The following is a 19,781-nucleotide window of genomic DNA, read 5'->3' as shown; positions in this document are numbered from 1 at the left end:
CTGTTTCTGATTAGAGAAAGGAAATTCATCCATTACCTATAATCTCAGTGATAAAATTAAATTCAGTATAGCTGCAAAATAGCTTGCATTTGGTCCTATGGGAAGGACAATGTTAAATTGCCTTTTTCAAGTTTCTGGTTTCCTCAGAAGATAATGAAGTATAACTTCCCAAGTCAAAACAAATTTCAAAAAGCCAAATTAACAACAAACCTTGTTTTAAGAAGAATTTTCAAAATTTTAAAGTTTTCATTCTAGTACAAGAGATGATGTGTTTTCTAACTTAAAATACTGAAATTTAACAAAGTAAAATAACTACATCTAAAGCAAGTAATCTGCAAAGAATTAAAGGTAAGTATAAGTCATGTGAAGAGAAGGAAAAGCTAAAAAACATACACTGCTGTCAACAAATGTAAACAAAGTGATAGCTGAACATACATGCCAAGGGCATTAAGTACAATTCTGCATGAAGTACAAAACTGCACAAATACAGACAACTGAAAGACTCTTATCTCAGATACACATGCACAAACACACCAAAAAATGGGAAGCAATATCTTTGAAAATGTTCTGATTGTTATTTTCAAAGTCAAATATCTTATCAAAATACAGTTTCAAACAATGACAGAATGCTCAATGAGGAGTCAAAATAAATACATATAAAGGTAACTTAAAGGTTTAATAGACAATTCAATTACTGTAAAAGATTGTGCCTGGTCTGCCACTTCACAACATGAAGAATACCGCCTTTGTAGGTCACCCTTAGGCATTAATTTATTAATTACAGTCTTTCTTGTGTTTTGTAATACATCTTTCTCTTTGTATATATGATTAGAATGTGTTGGTTAATGAAACACATAAAAAATACCCTTCTTACACATCAAAAGCCAAGAAAAAGTACTATGAAATCCAATAAACAACATCACACTATTCACTTTCTTAAAAGCTCAAACCTCTAAAGTTAATACAGATGCTTAGATAATAAAACATGCAATTTTATTGTTACATTTGTATTAAACCCCCTCAATATTCCAATTTGTTAACTTTTAACTTTGGCCCAAACAAAACTACTCCCATTGTTTTTAATGGTCAAAATAGCCATCTATCATTTTATCTAGACATTTATTCAGAACTTGCTACCACATACAAGTACCAATCACATATTTTTAGAAAATAATTGCGCATACCTATTGTATCAGCTTTACTAAATCTTCGTGTGACAACGTTGTTCATATTTCCATTTTCACACAGTTTTAATTCTGTTAGATATACTTCTACTTTGCAGTGCTTTACAAACATACCCTGTTCAACGACCTGAAAAACAGAATGAGATCACGTATCAGTCTGAATATGTTCTCATATACACACACAAGATATTTTTGAGAACTGTTCAAGAAACTGAAGTTCATGTAATATAAGACACTTAATAAATGCAAAAAATAAAATGAGACCTAAAATTCTCCTATAGCTTTTTAGAAATACAGTAAACTAGAAAGTACATTTTTCCATGATGATGACTGTCTTACCTGCGTATAACATGGCGACTTTCAAAGTGTAGAAAGCAGAAATCACAAATATGCAGCCTTAATCCAAAGATACGTGACCAAAAGGTAAAAACACCCAAAAGGTACTTTTATTTCCAAATACATTCATTGTATATCCTTTCCTCAGAACATCAAGCACTAGTTTTCACAGTTAAAGAGTACTTATCAAAAATATAATACACACTAATAAAATCTGGATATCACATTTTTAAACAAAACCTACAAATATTTCACTTACAGTCCAATAATGAATATATTCATTTGGAATTTTAACTACTTATTACAGTTGCTTATTCTATGTTCATTTTTTAAACACAGATTATGGAATAGTTAAATATACAGGATTTGTTTTTTAATAAAAGTAAAATGTAGAAAAAAATATTCAGGGTCACCTCTTAAATGTTTTTCCTTTTGATCTTCCAAAGTGTAACTGCATAGTCATGTAGACTGCTCCAAAAATAACCATCAGCCTGATATGTGATCCATCTGACAAATACGGTTAAAATAAAGCCACCAGCTAACTGCTAGGAGAGATCTGCTATCTGCTGTACAAATATAACTTACATGTATGTGCCATAGGAAAAGAATGAAGAAATTAGTGAATTATTTCATTTCTTGCTGTAGCTTTAATGACTGTCAATCATGGTATTTAAGCAAAAATGCATCTTAATTTGAGCAGCTTAACAGTTTGCAGCTACTAGAGTCACAACAAAATAGTGCCAGTAAACAAAACTACGCAGTGTGACTAACACGCTTGTGAGAATAAAAACCAACACTCTAGTGGTAGGTACAACCTATTACAAGAAGTCTTACTATTATTTGATGTAGATTGAATACAAAATTTTATCAATTTCAAATTTGGATCCACATTTCAAAAATAGCTGATGTAACACAGGGGATGAAATAAAGTACAATACCACGTTTATGAAAAAAAAAAAAGCACCTCATAATGGCAGACAGGAAAAATAACAATGAACGACAAAAGCATCAGAAACAAAAATGCTGAACTGGAATATGCTTATATGCTTTGCAGAGGATAACTGCTGTTCATACTGGCAGAAAATAACAAAGCTATGCCAGTTTACCTGGCCACTCATTACACTCCATGTATTTTTCCAGTGAGCTACTTCGAAGTGAAATGGAAGTTACTCTAATTTCACTGCTCTCTCATTCCATTTTCCTCCCAAACTGAAAAAATTAGACTTTTTACTTTACCATGATGATGGAAGAGTATGCAGTTTACCGAAACCCATCCTCAGAAGAAACAATACCAAGTTGATAACAGATGTATTTTTAAAGAAAGGGAATTATTCTAATGGATTTCAGCTCTAACAGAACTAGACAAAATGACAGACATTTCAGGGATGTCTCTTTAAAACAAGACCAAAAACCAAACAACTACTTTATCATACTAGAGAAAATATAAAACCCTTAAACTTCTGTTACTGACCAAATTCATTTTGAAGACCCAGAAATTCTTCTACAGCTATATCTACGATATATTTCAAGAGTGAACTTTAGGTTAGCAGCCAGCATGCATGCAGTTAGACCATACTTACATCGTAAGAAGGAAACAAAAGTTGTATTGCACCAGAAATCATAAAACTAAATTCTAAGCCTAATATTTTTTTAGCAATTTAAAAAGAATTAAAATAAAGATCCCTGTAACTGAAAAAATGCACCCCAGCAGCCAATACAAAAAGAATAAATATACCAAAATATATTTTAAAAACTAAGTAACTCAGTCCAGTGAGGATGCAACTGAAATCACTAATTTGAAAATCTTAAGAAATAATACAAACAAAAGAAGAGTGTATGATCAGCAAACTGGTGAAATGTCCTCTCACCTTTAATAATAAGGGTATTATGAGATTGGAGCAAACAAAAAAATTTAAAGATGCTAATTTTTCAGTATCTCACATTGACGGAGGGCCACACCATCCACCATACCATGGCCTACGACTTGTGTTGAGGTAAGCCTTTTGCTTAAAGAAATAACTCCCTTGGCAAGCAGCTGAGCAGAGTGTTTATCAGCAATTACTCCACCGATGTTAACATTATTACAGCTAGACTTTTCACTAACACAGTCAATATAGTTTTAGAGTTATTTACCAAATTACAAAACCATTTGCATTAACAGCCATACAAGCTTCTAAAGCAAGATCTTGAGATATTAAGCCAAGTTACTTCCAGAAAAAGAAAGTATTATGTCCTTTGCATCCCCCTGCCTCAATATTACACATTTAAACCTCAAAAGTTTGAATAAAAATTAGATATCACTAAGCAACTAAAGCTGGAGTTCTTTATATGATTATCATAGGCCAGGACTTAGAAGTCTGCTAATAAATTCCCGTGCAACGCCTGTGTACTTGCAGGAGTACATGTGAACCATACTAATCGCAGCAGGCAGTTAAAGAGTACCTTGCGTGCAATTGGCTCTTGACCTTCCATCAGTGTGTACCAGCTCACTAGCCTATTCCAGCCTTCAGTTGGCAAAAGGATGTAGTCCAGCTCATCAATGAGATGTTCCTTGAGAGACTGAGAATCACCATCTATAAGAGAAAGATTATTTTAATTTGAATACTGTAATTCTGTGCTTGAGTTTTTAATGTAACATTTTTCAGAAACAGCAGACAAAATATTTTGAGTCACAATTATGTTACCAGTATTATGGTGTTCAAAGCAGGTCTTCTGAAACCATGTAGGCAAACTATCCAGTTTATCCTTAGCACACCTATTACAGGTGATATTCTTTACTGTATGAGTGACAACTTTATATTCCCATGCAATTACAAGCACCTAGTTTGTTATCATACACCATCCTAGCTTTCAGAGAAAGCAATTCATTTCTCCCACTCACTTCACACATATTCCCACATCATCATGGATACTTCCACAGCTGAAAACAAGAATGAGTAGTTAACTGTAGATTCAAGACAAAGTCTGAAGTAATTCTAAATCAGACTAGGAAAGTAGCATAGTACAACCTCCTATTTCAAGGATCCTATGTGCTCTGTTAAGTCACTACAAAATTCCTTGCAGAGAAGGGGAGATGCTGCACTTGAGTGAAGCACAACTTGGAATCTCTTAAGGTAAGCAGCATGCTTTTATCTTTCATTCAATCCTTACTACTAGCAGCTATCTTTTAGGTCTAAGAGGTGATTCCAGATGTGAGCTACTGTGAGCTTCAAACATTCAGGGCAGCTGTCCCTCCGTCTGGAAGCATCACATGGTAGCTGGGAGCATAGTGAGGGGAGAAATCCACAAGCACTTCTTCAGGTCTACATAACTCTTCACAAGATTCATACTGTATTTCTGCACTGATCTTATATGCTGAGAAGGCGTAATTTGGATTCTATTCTCTCCTACAAATACCAACATTTCTTCTAAGATATTTTTTTTTAGAACCATCACATAGATACCCTGATTCTGACAATTCAGTCCCTCACATACAGCACTGTTTGCTATGATGAACAATCAGCTACTCTAAATACCTACTTCCTTGTGCCCGCTTTGGCGATGTATCTCTTCCTTTGAACATGACACGTGCATTACATCATATTGGATCTTTTTGCACATGTTGAGATTAACTGAAATCTCTACCTGTTACTTTTCATTGCTCTCACTTCATCCAAATGTTCTGGAAACAAGGGAGAAGCATTTAAATAATAATATAAGCACAACATACTGCTTCAGTTTCCTGGAATTAGTCTTTTGAATTCAATTACAGTTTTCCTTATCATTGCATTACACTGCAGAATATCTGAGAAAGCATGCCCATTTTAGATTATTTTATTCTTTATATCAGATGCACATTTTTAAAGAGAGCAGCATGACAGCGACTAGAGCATACTATGTGCCAAAGACAAGATTAAAATCCAAGCATTTTCAGGGCCAGTTTATGCTACATGGAAAACCTAGTATAGAGGATTTTATATGTATTTTCACGCTTTGCAGAGGGTGAAAGAAAAAACTAGTATTTGCTGGGCATTAATGCCCTTAATTTTAAAGCTGGGTGAAAGAGAGAACTATTATTTGCTGGGCATTAATGCCCTTAATTTTAGAGCTGGGTGAAAGAGAAAACTATTATTTGCTGGGCATTAATGCCCTTAATTTTAAAGCTACCTTTACACAGGAACAGTAGATGTCACAAGGTAACTGGATGCATGGAATCACTGCCAATGTGGAGCCACAGCATACAACCATGAATGAGTAACAAGTGAGTCCACAACTCCTGATGTTGTTTATTTTGAAAGGGGCACTGGTAGTGTCAAAACAACAGAATACAGGTTTTCAGAAGCTTTTAGGAAAATGGCTAACATGACTTCTAGTTTGGACCACTAACCCTACTTTAGACTTTATAACAACAGTAATTTTAAGCTGAACAGGTATGCAGATTAAGTCATAAACGGTACAGATGAACTAACAGTCTTTGACACAACTAGAAATCACCTATTTTTGAAGGGGAAGACACAAAGAGAGAACAAGCTGATGCTACCTCAGTGAGGATAAAAAGACATTGCTACATCTGATGTCAGCTGAGATGTATCACCTGAACATCCCTGCCTCACGGCAAGACTTCCTACAAGAATGTACAAAACATCTAAATCCTCACATTTCAGAAAACAAAACACAACACTCACCTGGAGCAAAACCACAAAGTTTCTGGATGGAAGAGAACATACAGATGTGTATGACAATACAGCACCTTCTACAAAGGCACTGGTCAGTGTCAGACATACTCATTCACACTGACAATTAGTAAAACATGGTACAAGTTTTATAAAAGGTGCAATCATCTGTAACATTCAATGTGTAAAATAATGAGATACTAATTACAGAAGTTTTGAATTAAGAAAGTCAAGAGTTCTTCATAAACCATGTGAAGTTGGCAAAACTGGTATTACTCTACATGAACAAGCAGTATTATTACATTACCTGTAACTGCAAAGAAGAAAACCAATTATCTGCTCAATTTTGTATCTGCTAGATTAAATATTAGCATCTTTAATGGACATTAAATACAAAATTTGATGTGAAAATTAAAATACGTGGAAATGTATTCTGAGACCTGTGTTCACAAATTTGTCTACAGTTCAGCAGAAGTCAGTCAGACCTGAGTAACCACAGCAGTGATAGAGTTCAACATCCTTACAAGAGCATAAAGAAAATAGGGAATTATCCTCTATCATTTCACACAACTTAAGCCACTGAACTGAATAACAGCAGTTCTTCAATTGTTCCGGAACTAAAGTAAGGGTTTGGGCCTTATTTACAGAAGTAAGTTTTAGAGTTCAACTTAAAAATCTTATTTAAAATCAACCAATTTGGTTAAGCTACCAAAAAAAGGGAAATCATAGCAAACTCAACCCGTCAACCTGACTAATTTTCAGTTCTCAAAACAGCCCAAAATCTCATCATAAACCAGGAATTTCTACATTGTTACATATTTTGTTACCATTACAAAGAATTCCAATAACTGTAAATATAAAATTGTGCTTTATTAGGGAAATCTATTCCAGTTCCCTTGTCATGGTCAGAAAAGAAACAAAAAATTTTAACTTTATGTATGCTGAGGTTCATTTACACTGCCAACTTCAAAAGATGCACAATTTCACACTTAATGTACTATAGGCCTATTTCACAGTGAGAAGCAGTTACCTTTGAGAAGTCCAGAGTTATCAATAGGACCAGGGTACACATTCTGATCTCCCATCTGGTATTTGTCCCAGCTGTCAAAACCAACATATTTTTTCCACTGTTTGAACCAGCGACTATCCACTAGATACCTTAAAAGGAAGAAGACATACATATTAATTACTGGCATTCTACTGCTTCCTACCTCACTCATGATAATGCACCAACATTCATCAGCCTTGTGAAACAACAATTCTTTTCTCTCTGTTCTGCTCACCATTATCAGCATCTGCTCCCAGTGAGGGCTTTAACTGGTGTCAATTAAAGATTGCACTGAAAGTGCCAGGTGCGGTTTTGCAAGACTGCCAATAACCCGTATCAGAGGCTGAAAAATGGCAAGTTGAAAAAAACTATTTTCCTTTTTAGCATGAATGACTGTCACCTATAATTCCTCTTCTTGATTTTCAAATTCAGGAGATTCAAGTTAAATCTCTATAATTAGACAGCCCTTTAAAAAAGTGATAGAAAACTTTCAGTAAAGAATTGTCTACTCATGGAATTTTATTTATAACATTCAAGTGCAACTTAAAAAACTTCAGGACTCTGATGCCTTGCCAAGAACCAGCGAGTGTGTTTTCTTCCTCTGAGTTAACATCAACACAAACAGCAAATGTCCTGCTTTTGACAGAGGACTAGATGTTCTTCCTACAAATTATTATCAACATCACACCTCATATAAAGAGATTATATCTCAAATCTCATCTCTACAGTATTTTTATCCAGATTAAACTGTTGTCACAGTCTGGCTTCTACAGAGTCCAGTGATACCTACATTTTATACCTTTTTGTCCAGATTTCTTCAAGATCAAGATACCAATTTTATCAGTGATACTGATATTTATATTTATTTTTTTAAGCTACCATATGCATTATTTCTCCTTCCTAAAACTATTCATAATCTGCTGCCTTTCTGTTCCAAATCTTTTGCTACTATGGTAGGATGAAACTGAATTGGATTAATCTGACATGCCCTTGCCTTTATACACTATGTTTTCATTCCCATGAACGTACTTAAGGTCAAGAGCATTCTCCCTTTCTCTTCTGCTGTGGCCATCCAGCTCTATTCCATAAGAGCTGTAACTGTGTGTGGTTATGAACAGTCAGCACCAAACCTGCTAGCCTTGTCCCATTGGTCTCTGCTTTCTTGACCTAAATTTGAATGAGCTATCAGTCTGAAGAAGCAAAGATATAATTTTACATAGAAGAGAAACTATCATACAGGCAAACTGCCTTTAATTAATGCTTAAGAAATTAGTGGTCCTGGAGAATCATTTTACTCTTCAAATGTTCTGTGTTAAAATGTCTTATCACACACCAGCAACAGAGTGATTAATACACATTTTTGATACTAAAATTTAACAATGTGAGAAAGCTTGGGGTCCACTGTTCTAGATTTTAAATATTCAACATTATCTATTTCAACAATTCTTCAGCTTTCTTCTTCCATATCAAATTAATTTTGCCATCAACCAAAATTTGCTGTGCAGCATCTCTTTAGGGTCCTCCTTAACAGAGATGTTGTGACATTGTTGTTTCCTAACATGAAGCGCAAAAAAATCTTTCATCATTTCCCTTCACGCTTAGGAATTGTGCATTTAGCAATCTTTTCAGGCTCAAATAAGAGCTTAATATTTCTTGTATAAAGAAAGCTGAAAGGCCACTTATAAACCATGCAACTCTGTAGGTATGGTAAGAACTAAACAGTACAGTCAAGTTCCTTTATCACAAAGTAGAAGTAACATGCATTACATGGAAAAGTTCAGTAAATTTATTTTGCCAAGAAAAAAAAAAATTGCACGTAGATATTTCAAAAATGCTAGCAGACACTATAGATGTGGATTCTTACAGCAAATTACTGGCTACAGGCATGTATGTGCATGTTACATGTATATCTACATTTTATACATATTAGGTGCTTTAATGAACATTCTGCTACTTCTGCTTCAATAGGAATCTGGTACAGGTGAGAAAAGCTATTTTGAGTTACTGTTGAACACAGTCACACTAGCTGTAATCTTCTCCCTTATCCCGGTTTAAGAATGGTACTCCCCAGTTTAGCACTCTGAATTAAAAACCCCAAAACCATAAACTGCTCCCCTTCCCTCATCCCACAAAAAGTGGAGATTACAGGCTGAAATAATAACAATTTACTGGAAACATAAATGACATTAAAAAAAGAAACAGTAACAATATTAATGACAGAATTGTAAAAAGAGGGTGATTTACAAGGAAAATGCTCATCCTGGGGGACAACGAACAGTGGTGGATGGGTTTCCCCCCTGCCATGCCTTTCCTCATCCTGAAGCCACATCTCTCTTCTCCCAAGCAGGAGCCCTTGACTCCCACCCCTGGGAGTGGTAGAGCATAATAACCTGGACATGCCCAGGGCTGGGTTCCAGGCTCCATTCCCTCACCATGAAAAATTAACTCTATCCTGGCCAAAACCAGAACACCCCATTACAAGAATGTGCTCTTAATCAAGACATGAAATACTACATTTCCAGTAAGATTAGAGAAACCAGAAATTTGCATTCAAATGCCATACACTACCCTCATTTTATGCAAGAAGGATATGCCACATTAAAGATTATGCCGGGGAAGGGGAAAAAAATAAAAGAGCACAATTACACCATGCTCAGTTTAAGGCAAATCAATCAACCTGCTAAAGCACTTCTGTAGCTAAAATCCAGACTTCCTAGCATTAATGGGAAAAGTAATAATCAGAGATTTATAAATTACAGCTTTTGACTCTAAAAACACATTCAATATAGCATTCTTATCAAGATCAACAAGACTACTCATCTGCACAAGAGAAGGGAAACCACTACAAGGCAACTTATCAACTTATCGTTTCATCAGCGTTTTAAAATCCATGACACAACCAACCACCTGAAAACTAAGTATTACCCATGAGGGACATCCAGTAATTTAAGAGGAAGCTCAAGTAATCAGAACTACATCTACTAAATCCTCATTTGTTAAATTATATTTGATCCCTTTTTAAGGAAAAAAATATTAAAAACTTGGGGTAAGCACTTGGACCAGATACATTACCCTGTAATGTGTGTTGTCTCAGATACAAAAATAGAATACCATGTATTGCTAAAATACAGACCAAAATATATGTATATTAAGCTTGGTATAATGTTTTGCCTTTATTTTTGTTACTATTACCTAATGCAGCAAGGGGTTCCAAATGAGTCTAATGCTGCAGTAGTTTTTTGAACTGTGGACCTGACCAAGAAGGATACCCCAGAATTCCCCATCAAAGTTAAAATGTGTGGTCTATCTGTTTTTTAAAATTATGATTAAGAAATGTTTGTTATCTGATGGAACCAAGATTTCAGGAAACACAGATTTTGCTCTCTGGCATGTCACCAGTTTAGCTAGTGAGCAGGATAACCAACCCATCTTCTGAGGTAAAAGAAATCTGGAGGATTTGAATAAAGATTAAACTCAAGAACAGTCTCAAATTTCTAGATATTCTGCTTTGGGGGGCAAACTTTAAAAATCAAGACAACTGCACAGCCAAATGAACTGGTTAACTCTAAACCAGCAGATATCTGACATTTATAGGTATTTCAAATAAATCAGTAATTGTTTGAAGAAAATAGTACAATCAAGTCACTTGGAGCCAACTGGTCAGTAACACAGAACACTGGAATAGACCCAAACCTTTACCTGACAGTAAGCAAAACTTGCATATACCACTTGCTGAAAATTACACTCAAATACTGAATTTTCAGTATTAACAATACTGGAAGTATCTGTACAGTTTGTTTAACTTTATGAGGTTTTTCTTGGTTATATTATGTATATTTAAAATTTTCTTTGAGCAAGTAGAATCAAAAATCTACAGAACATGTGAATATGTTCTCAGTTCCAGTCTGGCCTACTTCATTACCCAGTATTTACTTCTGAGCAGAGCTCCAGATTGCTCTATAAGATATATCTGCTCTCTTCTATAAAATGTTTCTTGCCTGTCTGAAGTGGATTATCATATACAAGGGACAATTTACACTCCAGAGTCCTCTGGAATGCCAGACAGTGGAATAAAACATGAGGAAATGGAAGGAAGCTGCAAAGGGGAAGTTCGTACTCCACATCATGAAAGGCCTGAGGGGGCGGCTGGTCACCGGAACAGGCTCCCGAGGGAAGTGGTCACAGCACCAAGCTGGGCAGTTCAAGGATCACCTGGAAAACTCTCTCAGCCATATGGTTTAGCTTTAGGCAGCCCTGCAAAGAGCAGGAAGTTGGATTCCAAGTCCCTTCTGGGTCCCCTTCAATTTGGGCTATTTGGCCTTGGCCAGTGGTCAGTCCATCTGGAGCTGGCTGGCACTGGCTCTGTAAGGCACAGGGGAAGCTTCTGGCACCTTCTCCTAAAGGCCACCCCTGGAGCAGCCCTGCTACCAACACTGGCCATGCAAACCCAATAAAACTGGGTCACCCAATTAAATTTACCAGAAAACACCACATCCTTATGTATGACCAAATGATCAACTGTAGAGACCCAAGGCAGCCCAAAATAGGATTACTTACAGTCTTTGCACATTAATTTACAAGTACAAAAATGTGAAGCTACTACACTTGAAATACACCTTTATTTCTTAAGCAAAAACTCAACAAATAATAAAAATAAATTTTAAGTTTATGGAAGTTTTAAAATTTGCAGCTGCATGACTACATGGACATTGCTGACTGAACAAAAGAAAGTACTTGCAGGAAACTTACTAACTGATTTCTAAAATTCTCCCATGGTTTGAAACTTTGAATGTAATTCAAGTTCACAGGTGATTTACTGCATATTTTGACTTAATAAACCTAATTAACATAATAGAAACATTATACATGTACAACAGCTCTCATTCTTTACCTCAACATCCAAGTTGATAGAAAAATATCTGAACAGTATGACTAAGATCTTGGTATTTCCCACTGCTGTCCAAAGCTTCTGAATTCTTGTGACCATTATATACAGACAGAATTAAACAACATGTAACCTAGATTTATTTATAATGACTGATACTTCAGTGTTTTGAATCCAAAATTAAACCAGAAAACTTTAATATGCAATAAAGACATCTCACAGAGAGACACTCATTCTGCACTGTGTACTGCTGGGACATCGTCTCTTCTGAACAAAAGCTATTTCACTTTTAACAGTAAAACTGTGCAAATTGTCCAGAGAGATAGGTGAAGATTTTTTTTTTACTCTCCTCACTGTGCATGAGTACAGATTAAGCAATACAGAGGACAAAGTGGAACAACTGTTTTGCAGAAAGCAAATTAGGACTCCTGCTTAAAGGCACAACATCTGATTTTTGTTCTTGCACAACTGCAACTATAAAAATAAAAATGTAAGAAAGGGTTTGTATCTGTATTTCTACTTTGATTAAGGTGACAAAAATTGCTTGACTAAATAGATTCAAAATTAATAAATGCCTTTAAATTCAACTTTCTTCCAGAATTAACAAGTTCTAAAGTTCAAAATGGTGATAATTATTCTACTGTATCAAACAAACCATACCATCTTTTTATTCAAAATATAGGTAAATCCACAAGAAAAAAGTGCAGGGGTCAAAGACAAAAAAAGATATAGTTTACCTCCCATTTTTAAGAAATCTGTCCAAGTATTCCAAATTCCTCTTCAGAAATAAGTGTTTAGCTCAACAAAATGCACCAAGATTTCAAATCAGCAAATAAAATTCTCACTACAGCTCATGATATGCTCCACTGCCATAATGTGCTTCATCCACAGACTGAAAGAGGCCTCTTCAACCAAGAGGCCAACCAAAAAGTACCTTTCAGCCAAAATTAGTGGAGCACAATTTTAAGAATCATATAAGTGTTTTGTATGCCTTTAGAAATTTTCCATTTAAGTAAAGACTTTTCATTAAAAAATAATCTAACAAATCAATTTTCAGGCAAAAGCCTGGAACAAACATGATTTTAACACGCTCTCACCTCACCTAATCAATTTACAGAAGAAAAATACATCTAGTCATCTCCACTGTAAGCATTGTCCAGAAAAATTAAAATCTTTGTAAACTACTGGTCACATGCAGTACCACTCCTTATGCAGTGAGAGAAACCTAACACCAAACTCCAACCACAAGGTTTAAAAGTCAAAATCAGCAACTTAAACCTCATTTGAAAATAAAAACTCATCCAAATCTTAATCTATCCTTGGGACCCTGACATAGTGTTCCTTGTTTCTCATTTTATGAAGTTATCAAAATAATTTAGAATGTAATTGCAAATATTATTGAAGTGCAGGTCCATAACATTTCATCATGCCCTCAGTGAAATCCAGTAAAACCTTCCATTAACATTCAGTCCAGGCTCTGTTCACGCACAACGCAATGATGGATGATGCCATGTGGAGAACACTGAGAGGACAGCACTGAGAAGAAGGTACATGGCCTGACTCCTGGGGATGTCCTGTGCAGGGCTGAGCTGGACTTGATCATCTTTGTGGGTCCCTTCCAGCTCAGCATGTGCTTTGAAGTCCACAGTGTAAAACGCTATTAAAGCAAAGCACTTCAGCATCAAGGCTATCATCAATGATGGCACAGGATTATTAAGCACAGCTACAGATGTAGCCCTGTTCATCAAGCTTCATGAGTTTTCACTGCAGCCAGAATTAAAATGCTTTTATGTTCAGTGGGGAAATTCACTTCTGGAGGAAAAAATCCCTTAAGGTTGAACTTGTCATATTTACTGATCACTCACTGGGAAGGATTTTTACCCCACTTCTTTTTAGTTACTCTCTTCAGTGACCAAGTATTACAATTGGAAAGGCAATGAAATTCCCACAGGTTAAGAAAAGAATATTTTTATCACCATCCAAGAAATGTACTGCATGGATAACAACAGTACACTACCTAGACTCAGCAGAATTTCAGAAGTGATGTGTATCAGACACATTTATAATGTAAAATACTTACTTCTGAGGTTTTACTAATTTGCACGCCTTAAAAACCAAGAAGACATTAAGAATCTTTCTCATCACTCTTGTGAAGTGATGACTGGCACCAAAATTCATTGGCTAACAGGGCTGAAAATCAGCACCTTCCTTCTGGCCTAAACCTGACTAGCTTCAGTTTACATAGTGTCTTAAATCTTTATCTGCTTGTCTAAAAATTCTTATCCTAGAAGACACCTTCCTCTTATGTAACTATTTCACAACTCAAAACTCAAGCAAAACAGACAAAGGTTCTCCAAGCTCGTTTCTGAAAGACAAGGCTTTTGCTTTCCCTCTTAGATTTTGAGATATCTGAACTCATTCTAAATGAACACCTTCTGTCACATGTGGACACAAGAACTGGACAGTAGAATGGCTTCACTATTATATTCTGTATACAGTACATATTTGTACTGCTACTTGGTATTCCCTATTCAAACATCCAATGATTGCATTTGTTCCCTTAGCCACTAAATAAACTCCATGTGATAGTTTTTGTCCACTGTAACTGCATAATTCTTATCCAAGTAACTTGTATATTCTCATCAGCTCACAAATTGCTATGGCAAGCAATAGATGAAAGAAGCACGGTAGGGAAACTCTGGAAGGAAGAGAGAGAAAAAGTAGTAAAACTGATTGCTGAGCTGTTGGCTATTTTTAAGTCACTATCATGCACTTGAAGTAAAACATGCATTGGCAGGTGATACCTAAAGGTGAGAAAGGTGGTTAAATATCCTAGACCATGGAGGGACAATATGTGCAAGAGTGTGAAAGCATTTGTAATGTCATATCCAAGCTACTGCCACATTTCTGACTAAGCCACAAAAGAACAGGAACTACAGGAAGTAAGGGCAGAAGGTTGTTTTAAAGCTAAACCCAAGAAATCACACTTTAACATGGGGAAGAAATTACAGAGAAATCTCTCAAGAAGTCACATACAAAAACTGACAGTCCTCCCCTCTATGACAAAATTGTTCCAAGATCAATAACTTTTGGTATTGAAAATTGTACTTCCGTGATATTGTAAAAACAGAAAAACTTGGCAAGGTTCTCAAGAATATCACTGCAGCTACAAAGACATTAAATTACATCATCAGACCAGTTGGTCACACATATTATACTGCGCCTAAAATCTGATGAACATCAACAGCTCTTCAATTTGACAGTAGAAGGCACTGAGTGAGTTCAGATTTGCCTGCAGCTGTAACAACCAATAATTTTTGTCATTCTAAATGAGAGGGTAAAATCTCCTCATACAATAAATTCTCCTCACTTGTCAAGCACCAGTAGAATTTCAGAATACTCAGATGTAATTGTATCGGATGCTAAAACTGTGAGACATACAATGAAATGCAGCATTTTCTCTTTTCCTATAGAGATAAGAACCCCAGAACCTGAAGAACCTTTGGACAATACTGCAAGAAGTAAAACTTCTATTAATTCAGGTTCTGTGGAACAAAAGTGTCGTTTTTATACTGACCTTACTAACAAAAGTAGACAACATTACTCAAAAGAACTGATAAACAAAGGAAGTTCATTCTTGGAATAATCTCATTTTTATTTAACGTATGTTTGGAAAATTAGGATAAATGGAGAAACAGAAGAATCCTCAATCTCTCAGAGTTTAATAATTTATTAACTGGTCATAAAGAATGCAAAAAAAGACCACTGGGACAAACTAGCCCAAAATCTTGTCCCTGCAGCTGAAGCAGTTAAAAGACACTAACCTTGTCTGTCCACTGAAGCAATACAGCCTCATGCATGCAATTCCCAAGCAACTTTTAAAAAAATCTAATGGAACAAACTCTACATCTTACTAAACCACCTGTTCAACCAGTTTCCAGTTCTAGCAATTCTTCTTCCAATACCTAACTCTAAAAATGCTGCATTTCAAGTCAATTTTACTTCTTTCTCTCTGCAGTGTACATGAAGAACAAAGAAATTCATCAGCCACTTCATAGATGCTTTTAAGATTTGCCTCTCTTTGCCCTATTCTTTAGTTGCTTTTTTCTTAGAGAAAACCCCCAAAGCTTTATACTTTCCATATGCAGCTTAGTGTTTTCTCCATTCTAAATTCTGAATAGCATGGAAAAGACTTTTGATGTACAAGCCAGTATTTTTAAAAGGACTGCATTTGAGTGTTTGAAAGCTCACACAGAACAGGTTGGTATGGCACTCCTGAAATTTTTTTCAGCAGTATTTACTACTGAATCAATGCAATTTTGAATCATGGCTTACAGCACCTTAAGTGTTGTTTCCTTACTGATGTCCCAAAAGACCTAAAAGCCATTTACAAAACACCTCTACAAAAGCATTTGGAGTAAACGTACCATTCAATTTGTGAAGATAGCTGCACAGTCAAAACATAAATCCTATGAATGCACAAGCATACACATTTATGTAGCTCCATTTAACAGCTCACGAGTAAAACTTAATGGGACTTTGCTGTAGCTTATTCAGTTTTAAAACACTTGACTTATATCAGTATCAGCCACAGCTAGATATAGTCTCACAGAACATTTAGAAGCTTTTCCCACATAACTGATTCTTCTGTATTAAAATATTGAGCGTACTAAAAAGAGCAAACAGCACAGTAAACTTATTGTTTCGGTCACGCCGTCAACTAGTCATAAAAGCACTATCACTTTGAACAATATTAACTGCCTGAAACACTGTTTTAGTAACTGGGAATTACCCAGCAGAACCATAAAAAAATAGTCTTGAAAGACATCTATCCTGAGCACACTTTTACTACTGCTGGTCATTTTCAACACTACCATGTGAAATAATTTTCTTTTTCTAGTTTCTTACACTTTTCCAGTTTCAAGAGCAGTCTGTTCGTATGCCAAAACGGAACATATACTCAGCAGTATTTGAATAATGCATCAGAATGTATGCTTCTGACACATGCTGCAGTATCAACACTGTTAAATATAGTCTTTTATAGAACTGGAACAGTGAGTGATGACAGCTGAAATGAGGTGGGCTAGTTCTACTTCTGTGTATTCAGAGTTAATTTTCTGTAAGTTAATGCTTCAGCCTTTGTCTTTGGGTGACAGTTTCACACAGGAAGAGATGAAGAGGTTGAGTCGTGGAAAAAGTGTCAGTTCCTTAGTTTTTCCCCTCCTAAAAAAAGGTCCCATTTCCTAGCCTCATAGCACTACAACTATAAAACCTCAATTACCAAATACACGCCAAAAAGAGGTGCTTATTAAACCGTGGATTATTCTGTTGACAATTTGTATGGCATACTAAGGAATATTTTACGACTGACCAGAAAAACATAATTATCAAACGTGTCATAAGGGTCCGTTCGCACCTTCAGGGACCCTTTCTTAGGAAACCAACACGTTTATAGTCACAATAAAATTTAAACTCAAGGCTTGTCACAGCCACGGACGGGTCTCGGGGCACCTAGGCCAGAGTACAGATATCAATTCTGATAACGCGAAGGTGACGCCGGGGCCATTTCAGCCTGGATAATGGAAGAAACGCCAGCTAGCAGAGCTCTTCTCCCCCACCTCAACACTCCTCGCTCAGCCAAAACAAGCCCGGTGCGGGCTCCGGGCCCGCCATCCGGGGCTGCCGCCCGGCAGCGCGCCCCGGCAGCCGCGCCGCTCGCTCCGTGCCCTCCCCTCAGGGCGCTGACCTCGCTGCCTCCCCGCCCGCCGCCCGGGCCAGGCCGAGGCCCCGCCGCGCCCAGGCGGCCGCTCCCCGCCTGGCAGCAGCTGCGGGAACCGAGCGGCGGGCAGCGCGCGGCACAGCCCTGCCTCCCTGCCCATGTCACCCGCCTCCACTTGCGCGGCAGCGGGAGAGACGTCGAGCCGCCCCCGGGAGCGGGCGGTGGGGGGGGGGGGGGGGGAGGGCGAGGGGAAGGAGGTCGGTCCCTCCGGCAGCCAAGCGGCCCCGGGGGCGGGAGGACGCCGCCCGCGCCGGTCCACCCGAGCCCCCCCGCTCCTCCCTCACCAGGTGTCGCCCTTGCGGAGGGCGGTTTTGAGCAGCGCCGCGACGTCCGTGCGCTGGGTCTCCAGATCCGCCGCGCCTCCCTCCGCCATCTTCTCCGCCCGGCAGCGGCAGCGGCGGCAGGGGCAGGAGCGCGCCGCGCTGCATGCTGGGAGTGACGCCTGCAGGGGGCGGCCGCGGCCCCGCCCTTCCCACAAGCCGCGGGGCGGGGGCCGGAGAGGGCCCGGGCGGGGCAGCGCCCCCTCGCGGCCGGGAGGTCCCGTCCCCCGGTCTCGTCCCGTCCCGTTCCGCCCCCACAGCGGAGAGGGACGGGCGGGCGACATTTCCCTCAGTGCCTTAATTCGAGAGCGTGCGTAATTAGAGCCCTTACGCCTCGCTGCCGGATGAGTGGTTTGGATCACCATAATTGCTATGATGATACCCTCTGTGTTGTTGTGCAAATACCGTGGCGGGTTCAGATAGTCGGTGTGACTCGCATTAGCTTTTGCAGACCTTCGCAGAAGCCAGCGGATGATTGGTTGAGTTTGTTTCAGTCGCTCTTGCCTAAACCTTGTACAAACAGTGCAACCTGTTGCTTGGCATGTCACACACACAAAGAAAAGAAAAAAAAAAAAAGAAGGCCACATCTCCATATATTACATTACATAACCAGGTTTTTCTTTGTCTTCATGTCTGTACCGAGATTTCAAAGAATCAGAATGGTTTGGGAATTTAGGACTGGGGTGCTGGTTGCAAACACTTGAAAACAAGAGTTTGTTCTTGTGGATCTAGCTGGTGTAAGTGTTGTTACGAATAAGAAGCTTGACTAGGCCAATATTCAAGCAGCAATCAATTTATTATTTAATATGGTAAAGTATGAGCAATACAGCGCTGAGTACAGTGGGGGAAGTTTTCCCTCCAACTGCACACCGATAATTGATGGTTACAGGTATTTATAGGGGTACTCACCAGCTTTTTCAGCACTTTGTATTTCCAATTTTTTTACTCTTCAGCAATTTTTATTCCAAATTATTACATCATGATTCTATACACTATTGTGATCTTAGTTTCTCAGGATGTATCTCAAAAGGAGTATCCCCAGATGGTGACGGTCCAGTTTCCGAAAGAAGAAAGACGAATCTCATCTGGTGGGGTCCAGCTCCCCAGATGTGTGTCCACCTTTTAATTGCAGAGACTATAAATCTCATAACAGTGATGTCCAGCTTCCCTTTGGTCAAAACCATAAACCCTTGAGGTGATGTTCATCTTCCTTTCTCAAGCTGTTTTTCTCTGCTTCAATAAGGCGTGAGATAAGCATATTTCCTTTATATATATTCCAAAGCTATAGTTTCAAGGATACAAGTAATATTCTAAAATTATACTTCAAAAGGTTATTATTGCAGAACTCTTTATGGATTAAGTGCAGGCAAAAAGCAACATCTTTAACACTTTAATTCCAATGCTCCTAAATCAACTAGGGTTAATTTGCAAACAACAGATAGGTTCAAAGGTCTTTTTCCATGCTTTATTCTCCTCAGTTATTATTAGAATTCACAGCTCTCCCATTGTCAGGGTCCACACATTTCGCATTCACAACTACACACATCGCCTGTTTGTACCTGACATGAAACACAGCT

General features: G+C 37.8%; 1 protein-coding gene across 2 annotated transcripts in view; it reads right to left on the bottom strand.

Moving 5' to 3' along the window:
- Positions 1 to 18,311, bottom strand: part of USP15 (ubiquitin specific peptidase 15) — a 60,696-nt gene extending 42,385 nt beyond the window's left edge. For both annotated transcript variants that reach the window (XM_054274824.1, XM_054274831.1), the window contains exons 1-4: positions 18,169 to 18,311; positions 7,203 to 7,330; positions 3,963 to 4,093; positions 1,185 to 1,311 (exon numbers count right to left, since the gene is read on the bottom strand). In XM_054274824.1, the coding sequence (XP_054130799.1) occupies positions 1,185 to 1,311; positions 3,963 to 4,093; positions 7,203 to 7,330; positions 18,169 to 18,257 (475 nt within the window). In that variant the 5' untranslated portion in view covers positions 18,258 to 18,311. The remainder of the gene's footprint in view (positions 1 to 1,184; positions 1,312 to 3,962; positions 4,094 to 7,202; positions 7,331 to 18,168) is intronic.
- Positions 18,312 to 19,781: the final 1,470 nt, after the last annotated feature.

This window comes from Melozone crissalis, unplaced genomic scaffold (assembly GCF_028551555.1).
Source record: "Melozone crissalis strain CALT ecotype California unplaced genomic scaffold, PUWL_Pcris_2 ptg000004l_1, whole genome shotgun sequence".
Classification (NCBI taxonomy): Eukaryota; Metazoa; Chordata; class Aves; order Passeriformes; family Passerellidae; genus Melozone; species Melozone crissalis.
This window is presented reverse-complemented; position numbering and strand designations above follow the sequence as displayed.